This window comes from Ornithodoros turicata, chromosome 5, assembly GCF_037126465.1.
Source record: "Ornithodoros turicata isolate Travis chromosome 5, ASM3712646v1, whole genome shotgun sequence".
NCBI classification, from domain to species: Eukaryota; Metazoa; Arthropoda; class Arachnida; order Ixodida; family Argasidae; genus Ornithodoros; species Ornithodoros turicata.
Genome location: NC_088205.1, coordinates 49578304 through 49594896, shown reverse-complemented (window position 1 = coordinate 49594896; position 16593 = coordinate 49578304). Strand labels below are relative to the sequence as shown.

The 16593-nt window shown below is 46.3% G+C and overlaps 1 protein-coding gene across 3 annotated transcripts in view; it reads left to right on the top strand.

Annotated features, from left to right (window-relative positions):
- Positions 1 to 16593, top strand: part of LOC135394454 (lysosomal-associated transmembrane protein 4A-like) — an 83427-nt gene that overhangs the window by 51249 nt on the left and 15585 nt on the right. For 2 of the 3 annotated variants that reach the window (XM_064625186.1, XM_064625187.1), the window contains exon 6: positions 8 to 70. In XM_064625186.1, the coding sequence (XP_064481256.1) occupies positions 8 to 70 (63 nt within the window). Of the gene's footprint in view, positions 1 to 7; positions 71 to 8880; positions 9014 to 9256; positions 10591 to 16593 lie in introns of those variants that run through there. The other variant, XR_010422910.1, reaches the window with a different exon arrangement.

Genomic DNA, 16593 nt, shown 5'->3' with positions numbered 1-16593 from the left:
TCCACAGTCGGTTACTATTGCGTTCGTGGCATCGTTGGCTATTTCACTACTCATCACATTATTCATGGCCGTAAGTATCTGTGGATTATTTGATTTGCGCCTCCTGTAGGCATTTTCGATATCTTATTGCATGTGTGCCTTCTGACACATTTCTTCTTCTACTGTCTTATTACATGATACAGCTAAACCGAGAATGTCCTTGTGTTGTTAGGACTAACAAGAACCAATGCGATTTCACTTCCTACTTTATTTCCTTCATCTTACTTAGCGCGGATAAAAAAGAAAGTTTCCCTTATCAGTACCCTCACCGCATTTTTTAATGGACAGCGTATACAGATCGCGTCTGAAGAGCCCACAGATTTTAGTGGTCCGCCTGCTGCCTGTCTTCGCGTACGCAAAAAATGCTCATATGAATGTCGCCTTCAACACATTAACAATGTTATTAGTAGTAGAATGACAATATCGTTTCTCAGACACAACAGAGTGAGCTACAGGTATTAACGTTTTATTTATTTTTATTTATTGTATTTTCAAATACTACTGGCCTCTATATAGAGGCCCAAGTATAGGAGTAAAGTGTACAGAAGTACAAAGTACAAGCACACTACAAAAAAGAAAGAGAAAAAACTGGAATAAGCACCAACACACTTAAATAAACACCCAACACTTCAACAATCACAAGTGTGGCTAAATTTTTTTACATGAAATGCCCAACACTTTTCGCTGTCACAACGTTGTCTGGTAGAGAGTTCCATTCCATGATGGTTCGCGGAAAAAAAAAGATGATGTAAAGGAATCAGCCCTCGAACTGTACTGTCTCGATATACTGTGAATTTGAATTACCTGTCGGACGTCTGTCAGGTAAAGCTATATATCAGTCCTTGTACAGTGAAACCCGCGTATAACGATATTGACGGTAATCGCGAATTCCATCGCTATACAGGGTACATCGGTAAACGAGGGCTGACCTAAATAGCGCGTCCCTGAAAAGTCGCGTGCCACCCCGCGTGTAGCAAAAGAAACAGAAACAGATGCTAAAAAATGTCACACGCGAAGCTGTGTGACATCGCAGTGGTTTCGGAAAACAGCGATCAGAACTCGTGGAGGGAACCAGACAACATAGCAGGACAACTTCTGGCAACACTACACGTCACCACTCCGCAAGTCGGCTTCACCTAACGCCTGCGTGCTCTAGGAGAAGCTCGCTTTAGAACAGTGTCGCGCGACTCCCGGGTGGAAAGCACGTGCTAGGCCTTTTGAATCATCTCGCGAATTTGAGCAGCATTAGCCAAATACGAAGACATAAAAGCGATACCACCTACCTCTCTCACTGACAGTATTGGAAAATGAACAGTCGCTGTCTATCTTCTTGCCTCAATTTTTATCTTGGTTTAATTCTTTTGATGTGAATTTTTTTTGCTACCCCGTGAGATTCATAGCATCGAGACTCTACTGTATCTTATCGCTGCGAAAATCGCCGCGTAGTTACGCGCACGGGACAGCGTCCAACATCGTTAAACGAATACTCGGAACCGCGGTCTCCATCGCTATACGCGGGTCGTTTCTCCATAGAACCAATGTATATTTTGACGGTAAAATCATGAACCACCGTTTTATGAGGGATATCGTTATACGCGATATCGCTATACGCGGGTTTTACTGTATATGTTAAGTTTTTAGCCGGGCTTGTTAGTGTCTTCTATCTGGCATGTCCACACCACTTTATTATAGAAATCAGAAATTTAACTGGTTCATCTGTACTTATTAAATATAAATTGCAGCAATTTATTTTCGCACTGCCTCGATCTTCGTGGTGTTACGAGTTGTAAAAACACCCTAGGCAATGCTTGCATACACTCAGACCGGACGGACATATGTCTTGTAGGCTATAACTAGGGCCTGACTTTTTAGGGTTAAACCCGTATCCGCCCGATATTTACCCCCCGAACGAAATCTGTAAAATTCGGGTTTAACCCGAATCTACCCGAAAACATCCGGGTCGCGTGGCACACTCATAAGCGTGCATTAAAATAAAGTTTGATAACATTGCTAAACATTAGTTCCATGTTAAGACAAATTTTTATTAAACAAAAAAAATCACCCGAATACACCCGAATTCCTGACAACAGAATATGCCGTAACGGGATTTACACCCGAATTTTGAAATGAAAAATATCACCCGATATTTACCCCCCAAATTTGGCCAAAAATAAATCCCGAAAAAGTCAGGCCCTAGCTATAACAACAACTTTGTTGTGAGATGATGAATGGGGAGTTTCATCGCCAGGGACGATACTCTACCCCGTTGTCGGTGGTGATGCGGAGAATGAAATAATGAGCCCCTTCACAATAAGGATCGAAGTCCTATGGCATCCAGAATGGTGAAGAGAGCTTTGAGGGCAGAGCGTTGCTAGGCTGGGTGTGGCCAGGGATTGAGGAATTTTGTAAGAGAGAGGAGGCAAGAGTCCAGCTCATTAAAGGATTCAGGGATCCAGAGAGTATGGTTCGGGAAGATTGGCAGTGTGGACACAGGAGAAGAATATGCTCTAGATCTTCTACAGCACCGCTGTGACAGCATTGGGAAGTTCTTTTCCACGTGGCATTTTTCAAATTACGTTTAAAGGGGGACTCACTTCTTAAGAAGTCTATGGAGAATTTTTGTTCGCAGGGTTCTCGTAAACTCCGCTAAGTTTCTGCGGGAAACAGGTACAGGCGTGTTCTCCTCGAGGCCTCTTTTTGAAGGCCTGTTGCGATCCACTGATTTTGTCAAACTTTCAATACGTGGGGGTCTATGGGAGATTCATCAAAATCGCTTCTCTCTGCATATACAGGGTGTCCCGCTGAAAGAGGGCCAGGGGCTAAAAAACGAACGGAGTGCTTTACACAAATGCCACCAACTGTACGTGCTTGGCAATTGTGTGGTCTATCCAAAAAATTTTTTTTTCATCGCCCCTTGTCAATTAATTAGCGGTAATTAATTTTCCAACTTTTTAATCATCAGTTTTAGCTCTCAGATGTCAATGAGGAGGTTGTAGTAGATGTCGAAAGAGACACAACTGAAGTGGTTCAAGGTCGCTATGGCTTGTGGTTTCTTTTTTTCCCGAGCTTAAAAGTCCGGCAATCCGGCACCCGCGCGCGACGATTCCAGCGCCCTCCGGCGTACATTGACTTTGATATTAGCACTTGGAGGCCATCCTTGGGCCACTTCACACAAGAGGAAGATATTTCACCTGTTTCACGGCACACCTATCAGAGTGCACTGCAATCGTCGCATGCGGGCGCCGAATTATGGGAAGCGCTCTGTGGTGCGCGCGGCTTCAGAAACCAATTTTTAAACCCGGGAAAAAACTAAATCACAAGCCATAGCATCCTCGAACCACTTCAGTTGCGTCTTTTTCAACATGTACTACAACTTCCTCATTGACATCTGAGAGCTAAAACCGATAATTAAAAAGTTGGAAAATTAATTACCGCTAATTAATTGACAAGTGGCAATGAAAAATATATTTTTGGATAGACCACACAACAGCCAAGCACGTACAGTTGGTTCCATTTGTGTAGATCACTCTGTTTTTTCATTAGCCCCTGGCCCTTTTTCGGTGGGACACCCTGTATATGGGCCGCGATATTTTGGCCAAAATGGTGTCCTTCCCTAGAGTAACAGTCGCGGAATATCTTGCAATCACCGAATTGGACAAGCTTACTGCAGTTTTCCATATCCCTGCGAATGAAAATAATGGCTTTGTCGTTTGCTATCACATATGTTCTGCAAGCTGCCTCCAATTACATTACTTTCTCAAAGCGCGGGACGAAAGCAAAGTGAAGAAAACAATTTTGCGACAGTGCAGCCAACTCTCTTCGAAAGCGAACGTTAACTAGACCACATGAGTCCACCTTAAAAATCATAATTTTCCCAAAGCCTCGCGAACGATGTTGTTGACATACAAAGTCCAACTCAGACCTCTTGAAATTGTGACTCCAAGATATTTATAATAGTCCACTGTTGAAAGTACATGATCCTCTAGTGGAATTTAAAAGCGTCTTTCCTTCTAGTAATCTTCGTGCATACGCACTTTTTCTCATTGAATACCATTTGCCATCCATCACACTAGAGACATTTTTTTTTGCAGACACTCATTTAACATGATTTGGTCATGTATGGAACGAACCTCAGTGTAGATAACACAATCGTCTGCAAATATGCGAAAGTGCACTGGAATGTCATTGGTGATATCATTGATGAAAATCACAAATAAGAGCAGTCCCAAAACTGATCCTTGCAGAAAGCCAGATATGAGGCTCCTTTGATAAGGCAATACTATCACCAGGGGAATGAACGTGTAGTATAATTCTATTGTTGGGAAAAACTCACGTGACCTCAAGCGTTGGGCCAATCGTTGGACGTCGGTTGAGTAGCTTTTTGCTTTGCTTTTTTTTGTCTCCCTGGGTGACCGTGATCGCTGGCGAGGCTTTCCCTTTCCCATCTGTTCTCTCCCTCTCCCCCGCTTTGGCGGTTCTGGGCAGTTCTGGGTGGTTGTGCATCTCCGTTCGCGTCGAGTGAAATAAATAACAAAATGCGGAAGCGTTGGCTGTTTCTGTTACACAAAGTGCTTTATTTTCCGGGATAGGTATTTCCAAAGCACAAATATGAACAAGAGAGAAACAAATATGAAGTCTGCTGTAGCTGTGCAGAACACGAACATGATATAAACATTGTTTCTGAAGTTCGAATGAAATGCCGAAGCAACTTTGCATTCACTGTTAGCTGATGTCTCACGTGGAAGATTTCACAGTAGAACAACATTATATTGGCTGCACAGACACACACATTCACAGATCCAGCATGACAGAGAACATGTCCATATCCCTTTGCTGCTTGTGTATAGGCGCCTGGTTGACCCGTCACAAAGGAAATTGTGAAGCTGCTATGCCGAAAGATGATGATCCAACCACTCCATCCATCCAGTGGAGTGTCTTATCCATTCTACTGTAGCCATGCAGATGCTATTCTGAAGCAGATATGAGTTGCGTGCTTATACCTGAACAAGAAAGATAGGGTTCAGAAACGTGAAAACCAAAAATTCTACCTGTCAAAATGCTGCGTATATGCCACAGGTGCGGCGCTACGTTATCCTAAGCGGCAAAATTGAATAGGAAGTGACTTACCGGTCATCGAGTGAGTAGCGGAAAAACACAGTATTCGTCCTTCTTGAATCGTTGTCGCACCAAGCAAGCGAAGCGGACTTGCCTTCCACTTATCTACCACTCAATTGACTTGCAGAAGTATCCATGAGGCACCGAGTTTTTCAGAGTCCGTATCAACAACATGTTAGGGAAAGACACTAAAAACCATCCAAAGCGGTACCGGCATAAATGCTTTGCTTGCGTCCCTGCTACACCCAACACATTTCGAAACTTTGCGGCGAGTAGCTCCGGTGGCTCCGGCACTGCCGACACGGGACACGGTGTCGCCGGCATGATTGCGCCAAGGAAAGTTCATAATTTCAAACCAACCAATGTGCGCTCGCATACCGGGGGAGCGGCCTCGGGAGCCAATGGGCTCGTAATGGTTGAGAACTCGCGCTTCGACGTAAAAATTCTGACGTTTCATGACGTTTGATGACGCGAAAAGCTCGCAGTGCCTCACTTTAGTCCGCAAGTGAACTCGTGAGTCTCATCCCCTTGCTATCACCTCTTCGTAGAACACTGCACGGGCTAAGGATTACCCGAATGCCCTAGCCCGATCCAGCCAGAGGGCCGAGTAAAGCATCTTTTGGCGCGCCTGTAGGTCAGATGCGGGCTTGACCCTGTGGGCCGGGCCGGGGTCTGTACATCGACCACGACCATCTCTATAATACACGACCATCACACTTGCACCTAGCCCCAGCGCCACTGATGTGGTTTTGCCAAGTGGCCGCCGCACGTTTGTGGCGCTGAATACGGGACCCTCGGCAGACGACGCATGCTATGCGGATACCGTTGCTGCCGTCATTCGCGTTTGGTTTTTGCTAGTTTTCACGCGGTGGACAGTGTTTGTCTGCAGTGCATGGTTTGTGCATGGTGCAGACGTGATGGTGTACTGCACCGTCCCGCTTTGCAAGGCGAAGAAAGCAGTGTTGAACACAAGTATTTCATTCCACGAGTTCCGCGCTCACATGCTGTCTTACGGGAGAAGTGGCTCGAAATATATTGCGGCGTCTTGACACCAGTAACTTCATTGCGAATTGCTATTGTTTCATTTCATATAGGGTGCACTTTTTGGATGGGAGTGTGTACCATAAATAGTTTTATCTAATATAGCTGAGTACCTTTTACGCAACTCTCTCTGAAATATGAAAAAAACGAATAATGAACCGTGGCCTCCGACCAGAGGTGGACATAAATGCATTTTTTTTAGTATTTAAATATAAATACAAAATACTTTGTTGAAAGGGGTGTTTAAATACTCTTCATAAATACTCTTCGATAGGAGTATTTAAATATAAAATATACAGTATGTAAATGCTGTAACTAGTACCATAAATACTGTGATGAAGATGTCATCTGGAATTACAGAAATAACGATGAACATAAGTCAGCAAGGAAAAATAGCATTTATTTGTTAGATTATCACAATAATTTTAATATTAGAAGTTTTTGACTGCATCACTTAGGATTTTTGTGTTCCACCGTACAATCAGATTCGCAAAGGAGAACAGCATCTTCACTGGTGCCGATGAGCAAAGGCTTGCATTAAATTTGATGAAGATGCTTCGTACAACAAAGTAATCAGCCGCGACCATTCTCTGCAACAACAGCGAAAAACTCTCCATCTAAAATCGTTTTTCGCCTGCGTGCTAGCTCGAACTCTGCGTGTTCTCGGCGTTTTAAGTCCGAAGACTTTAGCATTGGCGCAAAGCGCAAAATTCTCAGACGTGGCACCGTGGCTACGGTACCTACGTTTAGTGATCACGATGTTTACACAGCCTTACATCTCCCAGGAGTGCCAAACGAACACAAAAAAGGCACCAAAAGGTAGCGTCGCAGCCACCATCAAGAAAAATTCGCAGACTGGCTTCTATGCGAACAGCATAACAAAGGTTAGCAGAGCACTGTAATGGAAAGCCGCAAAAGAAGAAAAAAAAAGTGTAAAAGTAAAATAAAAAGGGACCAATAAGTAGGAAAACAAAACAAGCAACTGCTGATTTAAAACTGAAGTGCTTGCTTATACAACAAATTCTGTTGGACGTCGTAACAGGTGTCAGTCATCTCTTTGCCAGGAACAGTTTCTTCTTACGGTCGCATTCACCCATTCTCTGTAACTGCCCTGTACGTTAACACGGAACGCCTCTCATGTGAAACGTAAAGTCTGAACCCGCTTGCGTCTGACAATCATAAACGCATGATAACTGGCCCAATACACAAGGTGCTGCTGCCAAGTTTATGTGTACGATGTACGGCACATAGTGCGCGAGTTTCACAGTTTTACATGCCACCTACGCTTCAGAGCACAGCTTCTTTCTGAGTATTTAGTTTCAGAACCCTTAGCTCTACACGAACACAGAACCTGCGACAATACACAAACGTGTACGCACGAAGAATTAACCACAAGGACCACTCATATTGCACACATTCGAGCTACTACAGGCAGGCTCCCACAGCTCCCATAGAGCCCATAGTTTGAGATAATTCAGGCAACACTGGACATGCAACGAATGAAAATGAACTATGATGCCTACCATTCGGCCAATCAGGAGTCTCTCAGTTTGGCTCGCCTTTCGGCCCGGTACTGGCTACCATCGGCTTTTACTTTGACTGGTTTTCATGCCCGACGCCTGTTATTCCATATTCCAGAACAACTAGGCAAATTTTTGACAAAATACACATTTATTTGAAACATCGTACTGATTCAATAGTCTGACACAAATATTCACCGTGCGTACAGAGTCCAAATCGTTGCGTTCGTTGACCAAGTTCGAACTCGAAAAACACACACACACTCTACTGCCAGAAGTGAGCGACGCTGACACGAGCGCATGCGATTTCACGGTGGGCATCTCCTTTCCTTAATTGCAGTGCGAAGGTCTCAACGAAGCGGGCAATGCTTGTCGCACGGATACCGAATCCTGTCTCCGTTGTGACTGCATTTGAAAATGCGACGGCGCTCACAAGTGTTCCTCAGGCGTCAGCTCACCGCTGCATTCCAGTTCTGAACTCGAGAGACTGTTCCTACGTAAGATATTTGTGTCGGGAAACATCACAACACGCGCGGAGTCACTCTGACACACTAACAAATCTGGGACTTCTCTTTGAACAATGTCATCATACGGTGGTGTCAACTGACATCGTCGAGACGCCGCTGCCACTTCTCTCCCTTCTCTTATCGTAACTGCCCGCCAGACAGGCAGCCCGCGAAAGAATGCTCTTTTGAAACTTTGCCAACCAATAGCAGAGCGCGCAACGTCCTTCTGCCAATGGGTGTCAACTATGATGCCTGACGGAGTAATACCACGTGTTTACGACATAAACATTTTTTTAGAGCCGCGAAGAGGGGGAGCTATGGGGGCCTGCTACAGGCGCTCTTCTGCGTCCCACAAGTGGCGCCCCTGGCGGGCGCTTCGCGCGTAAATACGGCACTTCCGCTCCTTGAGGCGCAGACGGAAGTCCCATAGGCGAACGGGCGAGTGTTATGGTCGTGTATTATAGAGATGGTCGTGACATCGACAGGCCTGTACCCTAGTTACACTAGCGCTCTCAACCACGGTTGAGTTTTCGACTGAGCTCCTCAACCACAGTCGGGTCAACTGAAAAGCAAGATGGCGGACTCCACTTCAGCTACTGTAGTGTAGTCGGAGGCAATAAGTGAGCTGCCGTGCAGTAAAAAACACTTCGTTTGGTCAGATGCCATGACGATGCAGTTGATAAACCCCTGGGAAGACAGTGTCGGTGTATCGAGGACCAAAGAAGCCGGAAGGGAAACGCCGCCGATTACGACCGCATCGAGACAGCTACTGCGGTTTTCGTCGGAATACAGGTACGAAACACAGTTTGTAGTAGTAGTAAATTTCTTGCTTCTGCTTGCTTGTTGTGTATATCATAGCTACTTAGGCCTATTTTATCAAGCTACCACAACATGCTGGTAGATGATCCCGCGTGCGATCAGTGGCGTTTTCGTCGCATTCCAGCGAGCGCGTATGATGTACATGCTGTTTAGTGTCCTTTTCGATGTTTCATAGTATTTAGTATAACTGATGACATGTCGTACTTGAATTTCCAGCTTCACCTATGACAACTACAGCTACACTGCACAGTTTCGCACTGCTACAAAACGCCTACTTCAGAAACGGTGGAGTCGTGACTGGTGAGCATAACTAGAGTCACTATTTAGCGACTCTAAGCATAACCACAGCTGCAATCTGAATCTGTGTGCTGATATGATGTGTGGAACTCTGCATCTGACTGATCTGCTTCAGGATGATGAGGGGATATGGAAATGGGGTGTTGTATGTCTTCTTCGCCAGAATATGTGTTGCAGTTAGTATATCACTGCTTGTTCTGAACTCATGTGAACGAAGCATGTGCTTAAAACATGTAATAGTTTGTAAAGGCATTATTAAGCGGTAAAAAAAAAAAAGAGCAACAATTCTGAAGTCACTAAAATGATAAATATGGATGATCGGAGGGACGACATTTACTAAGCTGGAAATGAGGATCAGTGCTGGCAATGCTGCATGTAATCATGCATATTACTAACTAAGCATAGCAAGGCAACTAATGAATGGGGATTCATAGTCAGGACATTCATGCGCAACGAGGAAAGACAATAACAGTAGCTTGTGTATATTGTATATCATTTGTTATGCATACTGTTTATCCCCTGTGTATGTGCATGTGATGTATAAGCATGCTATGTTGGAAGTAGTCCCGATAAACTTCGAAGGAGGCACAAAACAAATAAAAAAGTTGCAAGCAACTGCAGAGGAAACATCGAGGCATCTTCCTCAGTGATGTGTCGTCTCACTGCATGCTTCACACATTCTTGTGTATCTTCAAGGTTCCAATTGTACAGGAACAGCAGGATGGTGCAGAAACCATTGCTGCAGCTTCCCAGACTAAAGAACAAACAACTGAGCAACAAGAGACAAGTTTGGAACCTGCACAGACCTCACAGAGAAAGTAGCCCAAAAACCAGACTGTGATGATGCAGGTCCTAGAGCTCTAAAAAGCTGTGGAAATGAGAGCTACAAAAGCTGAAAAAAGGAACAAAGGTTTCAAAGAAAAGTACTGAGGCTGCAGGAAGGAGTAAACAGAATGCTACAAGAAATACTACTTCGATAAGCAAATTAAAATGGTGCAAGCGAGATGGTGTACTGTGGAAAGAGCTAACATTTCCTTCAGTTTGAGGAACACACAGTTCATATTGTGTGTTCCTCAAAACTCAAGGAAATGTTTCCACCTTCAAATAAATGTTTCATTCGATGCAGACTTATTTTCCATCATCACCACCACATATTCTTTCTTCTTCCCATATTCTTTATTTCCTTTATTCATTCTTTTTCCCATAACAAAGAAATCTTGCATAGTTTGTTTAGCTTTATAACAGTGCATTGTCCTTGCAACGCCTCATTAAATGTATATGTGTAATGTATTGTGTCAGTGATTCTCGGCTTTTGTTACTAAAGTTGAAAAAGGGTCGTTGCGTGAAAAACAAAATAAAAAAAAACACATAGGCATATTACCGTATTGTTATAAAATCTACATATATATGGAAACATGACAGTAAAATTATCCACTTTCGAGGAATGTACTTGCCTGCAATAAATATGCTGCCATGAACGTTTGATTGATTGAGATTTTAAAAAATATGGAGGTGTTCAGGTCAGCTACTCCAGAACTCGTGATAGAAAACAGTAGCAAAACCAACCTCAAGATGACGAAGAGGCACAGAAGAAAATGCAAAACAAACAAACAAAAAACGAACAGGGTCCACCTGATGGATGTGTCCAGTAAATGAAATAAGAGTTCAAATGAACATAGACTAAAATGTCATTGGTTTTGCTTTCCTCATTATGTTCTATTTGATAATGTGGACACGTTTTTTTTTTTTTTTTTTTTATGATGGACAGTTTTTGCTTGCTAAAGTTTCAGCTAAGTGCAAAGGACATGACCGAACACCATACAGCAGGGCACACAGTTGCCCTTGGCTACAACTTGTGGGAAAACTACCGCCCCTGCCCAAGTAGGCACAGGGCTCCCACTCCCGGGGCCTTCCGCGTCCGTTCGCCTCGCCGGAGGTAGTACGAAACAACCATTCAAATAGCAGAGAAACAACAATTTATTACCATACTTGCAAACCCTGCGATGCCAACGATCCGTGACCAGCTCGAGGATCCCCCGGGAAGTGTCACAAGTGGGGCACAGGACTCGACGCTCCTCTTCTGAATACGGCACTACCGGGCACTACCTGCGGAAGACTGGGCGGAGCTCGCCTCCGGGGGGTTCCTACGGACGGTGTCGGGACCTGGGGGTAGGGACCTCCTGCGACGAGAACTTGCTGGATCCCGAGTTTGCTGGGACGCCTAAAATAAAAAGGAAAGGTAATACAGGAAAGTGACCAGAAGGAATCTCCTGGCGAAGAGGCGTTGTTGGACCCTCTAATCACTGTGAAGTCGCGGTCGTGTGAATGACAGCGAACTGGATGCCAGGACGAGTCAGGAGCACTAGGTCCTAGTGACCGACGTTTCGGCGGCCACCTACATGGCCTGTAAGGTCGCATACTGTAGGCAGCACTGTATCGGTCGCGAGTCCGTCTGCGTGTCGGCGCTCAACCGAAATTAATCCCCGTCGAACACATAGAACGCGGTTCTAACGCCTGATCCGGCGTAGGCGGGGATGGTATTCGAGTTCAGCGAAGAGGTCGCCTTGTATAGCACGAACCTCCTACGCCATCCTTCCCGGCTGGTGAAGTGACGGGCTCGAAAATTGGGCGAACGCGTGAGTGGCACTGACGGATAGCCGATGCGACCTTCCGCGCTTCAGTCGCAGAGGAAGCAACCCTACTGAACGGCCGAAGTGAAGCCCGAACGAATTCTACATGGCTTTCGTCGCAAAGCTGAGAACGCTTATGCAGCTCCTTTCGGAAACGGCGTTCGTAATCCGGCAGGAGAAATTCGTTCATGAACCGTGCTGGGAGTCATGGAATGACGTGTAACTCGGCTGCAGCCGATGCCCGCGAACGGCCTCTCCGATCGTGCCGCCAGCGCAGCTGACGCGGCGTCAGGTAGCGGTAGCGCGTGCACAGCGGACGCTAACCTGCGCGGAGTCGTGGATGAGACGCCATTGATACGTCGGACTGCCGCGCGAGCCCTGCGGGTACTACTGCGACCAAGTCAGGCGTCCTACTAGAGCAGGGCCGGGGAAGTGCGAGTGCCTCAGTCTTGCTCCAGAGTCGCAGCCACGTAGCAGCCTACAACCACGGTCCCTTGATAGCTTTCTGGTCATGCAGCTCCGTTAAAAAGTTGGCCTAGGGACAACGGGAGCCGCGTGGTGGCGCCGCGATCGGAACGCGGTAGAATCTCTCGCTCGGGCCAGTCATGGGAACGGCAGATTCAGTGTTGTTTTTGCGCTTTTCCAGACATCCTACGAGAAAATTATTTGTTGCAATGGTTTTCTGCTACGTTGCAGCAACTATAATCGAATAATCGTTTTCTGTTCGGCATTATTTTATGCGTAAAGCTGCTGCCGACCACTTCGAGTGGCACGGATGTATTGTCGCGAGTCTCCTATCTTCAAACCCTCAACCGGAGATCCTAGCGCAGTTTATGTGCATAGGGCACGGTGGTAAGGTGTACTTTACTTAGCGGGTACAGTACATTTTACAGTTAATTGCGGACAGTTGCTGCGCCCATGACGGCGTACTAATTGACGCGATCGGCCGATCGCAATCATACCAGTCCTTTCACGAGGTACCAGATGAGTTACTCTCAATTGTTGCCACGAAGCTGATGAAGACAAAAGTATAGCGTCTAAAAAGATCCCGACTGACAGACATGTCACGAAATTTAACCGCTGTGCCCTTGTCCCGTCATCTCTTGTTTTAGTCATCTATCGTCTGGACCTCATTTCTTTTACGAGACTGAAAGGAACCGCCATGTATCCGACATGCTTCCGTGAATCAATCTCGAGCGGCCTTTTTATCCTGCCATGCTAAAAGACTTTAATAATGCGTACTTTATTTAGCGTGTAAAGGACTTACTACAGTTAATCGCAGACAGTTGCATGACCGCTGAGAGGGAGCGTTCACATGTAGCAACTCGGCAGTTCCACCCACAAGCAACCTTACGGCAACCGGAGAGTGTGGGTTCGAATCCAACTGGTGGAGTCTTTTCCTTATCAACCGTTTGTCAAATTACAGTCTTTTTTTTTTTGCGCGAATAGATCATTATTACCTTCTAGAATGGCAATTGACATATTTTTGTGACGTTCGTAAAAAAAAGAAAGAAAAATCAAGCTATTTCTGAGCTGCACGTGCAGGATTTGAACACGTGAATCCACGCCCTCGGGAGCAACATGACAGTACTCCTCTCGCCGATTGGCCAGCGCGCGAGCAACTTTTCAAGTTTTCGTTCGAGGAGCGATTACGAGCAACTTGAGTTGCTGGAGGTTGCCGGTGTCGACCGACTGCCAATAACTCCAAAGTTGCTCAGAGTTGGTGGGAAAAGCTGCTCCGTGTGAACGCTGCCTTAGTATTTGACGCGATCGCTCGACCGCGATTACATGATTATTACAAATGTTGACATCCCTGGGAGCCAAATCAGCTCAAAAGCCCCAGTTCCATAGCAATTTTCTTTCAGGTTCTATCCATAACAGCACTGAGTTCGTTGTTGGTGTCTACGGCAGACGCCTTCTTTTTACGGGGTTGTTTCCCGGGCATCGTTGTCTGACGGAACGGCTTCGCAGTTTCGGCGTGCTCAGATACGACGGCAGCCGTCGAATATGCGCGGCACTGCATCTTCTCGAAGCTTTGACTTTCCACGCTTGTGCAGCACTTTATCGCCGTTGATGACGAGTTCGTCGTGCCATACGACATCGCTGTGGTCAAAGTGCTCCTCGCAGACGCGTGTGTGTGGAGAGTCAAAACTGAACTGCCCACCATCAATGCGATGGATGGCACGTTTCCACTTCTCATGCTTGTCAGAATTCGCAGGAAAAGCGAGCATGTACACCCCCTTGCCACCCCCCGAATACCCAGAGCGACATTTGGTAACACAGCATGTCTCTGGCATGCTGCTAGCACACGGTTATAACGCGACAACAGCCGAAAAACGTGTACTGCAATGGGAGACGCAGGCGTCTCTCTCCCGCGTTCCGATGGCAGCGCCGCCACGCGGGCGCTCAGGTCCCTGGGCAAAGCTTCCCCATAGAGTTACGGAGAAGCTGCGTGACCAGGAAGCTATCAAGGGACCGTGCTACAACTGACCGGGAGGGAGGAGCTGGTCACGGAGAACAAACATAAAACAATTAGCAACGCCGGAAACAACTTGCCAGCCCAAACCGCCAACATACGTGGCACATGACATACGGGAACCCTCCACCGAACGGACTCGGGCCCCACGTTGGGCGCCATTGTGGGAAAACTACCGCCCCTGCCCAACTGGGCACAGGGCTCCCACTCCCGGGGCCTTCCGCGTCCGTTCGCCTCGCCGGAGGTAGTACGAAACGACCATTCAAATAGCAGAGACACAACAATTTATTACCATACTTGCATACCCTGCGATGCCAACGATCCGTGACCAGCTCGAGGATCCCCCGGGAAGTGTCACAATGCAAACACGCCCGCCTTTTTAAGGGTACCGATGACAGTCTTCAGCGCCCCCTACTACTACACGTGTATGATATCAACGGACGATAAGCGGCTGCACCCGCCGCGAGATAAGTCAATGTTTACAAACCCAACAAACTTTAACAACTACCTGTACAAAATTTCCCAACTCGTAAAGCTACGGTGTTTTTTCCTGACGAGGGGGAGGGGGGGAATCGTCCATGTTATTGAAGCATGATGGGCGCTTTCAGCACCTCTCATTTAAAATCATGATTATTTGCTATGGGAAAAATTTTCAATAGGACTGCACTGCTTTGCTATGCAAATCAATCTCATTGGTTTATGGGCATTTTAATAATTTACTTCACAAGCAAATGCTTAGCATTTAAGCAGGGTTTGTTTAATGCTGACATGTCCTTTGGTGGAGACAATTCTGTTGGCCTTTTCGGGACCCTTTTTCTACGCGGGGGTGACATGCTAGATGTCAACTGCATGAAGGTGTTGCTCCGTATGCGATGGCATCCCGTACACATGCCCCACCTTCAGTGGAAACTGGTGTCGAATGTTGTGGCATTTTCCTGACATGATGGCGGTAGTCCTGCATTCAGTTACCTACGCACTGTCATTCATGTCTTTGCACATGTTATGTAGAATGCTGCAACCTCTAATTATCATAATTATCGTGTCACGGTTATTGATGGCGCATTCAATCCCCTTTAGAAGGATGCAGAGCTGTGCCTTCAGTCTCCCAAAGGCATTTTCAACCACGTGTCTTGCATCTGACAGTCAAGCATTAAACTGCTGTCAGAGTATGGCTTCATCATATACTGCTGCAAAGGAAACACTTGGTCACATAGGATGACTAGACCCCCGATAAACCCTTGCACTGTCTCATGTACCAGCCCTTGTAGATGTAATAGTCTGAGTCTTGGTGCCTTGAGGGCACATCTCAATGTGGCGTCCGTCCAGAATCTTGAGAGAGTCCTGTTACTCCGTCAAACCGACGTAGGTGGTTCTGCTTGTGTTGTGAGCTTCACAAACTGGGATTGTAGTTTGTCCAATCACTAAGCAAAACTCCCGGTACACCTAATTCACAAAATGCCTGCAAAAAGGTTCTTCTGCGGATGCTGATAAGCGATAAAGGGCACCTGCCACTCTTTTGCAAAGGCACAGCCTGCCTCATGTCCGTGTCTCTCCTAGCCATGCTTTGGCAAACGTCCACCATGTAGCTGAACGTTGCACGGTGACTCGATAGTCCCGTTTCGGTTTAAAGAACTCGTCAGCGAGGTTGGGCAGTGTGGTTTCCGACCAAGACGCTGGCCGTCGGTAGCTGCGCAGTTGCTTCTCCCTTGTGCACAATCGCAGGGCTGTTGCTGTCAGAATTTTCACCTGTTGCCGTGCTGGTTTCCGCTTTCGTCGCTTATCATCTATCGCGCGCGCACAGCATCCAGCTCACACTGTGTTTTCCTCAGTCGAGACTGGAAGTAGGGGAGGCACAGAAAAATATTCCTGACCCTCTCTCACACCACATCGTACTTCGGTTTCGCTTGTCCAACAGAACGTACACGCACAGTACAGACACGGCAGCACAAGAAATATTTACACGAAATATGTAGAACTCAACGAGGACAATGACATGTACAACAAAATAAAAGACTAAGTAACTCGGATAAGAAAAATGCACGGCGACGCACGAAAGAGCAGAAGTACAGCCTAGGTCTATAAGCTAGCCCTGCCACCTCCTCACTCCAGAGAGAGAGAGAAAAAGTCGAGTTTCGCCGTTTGAGGTATGA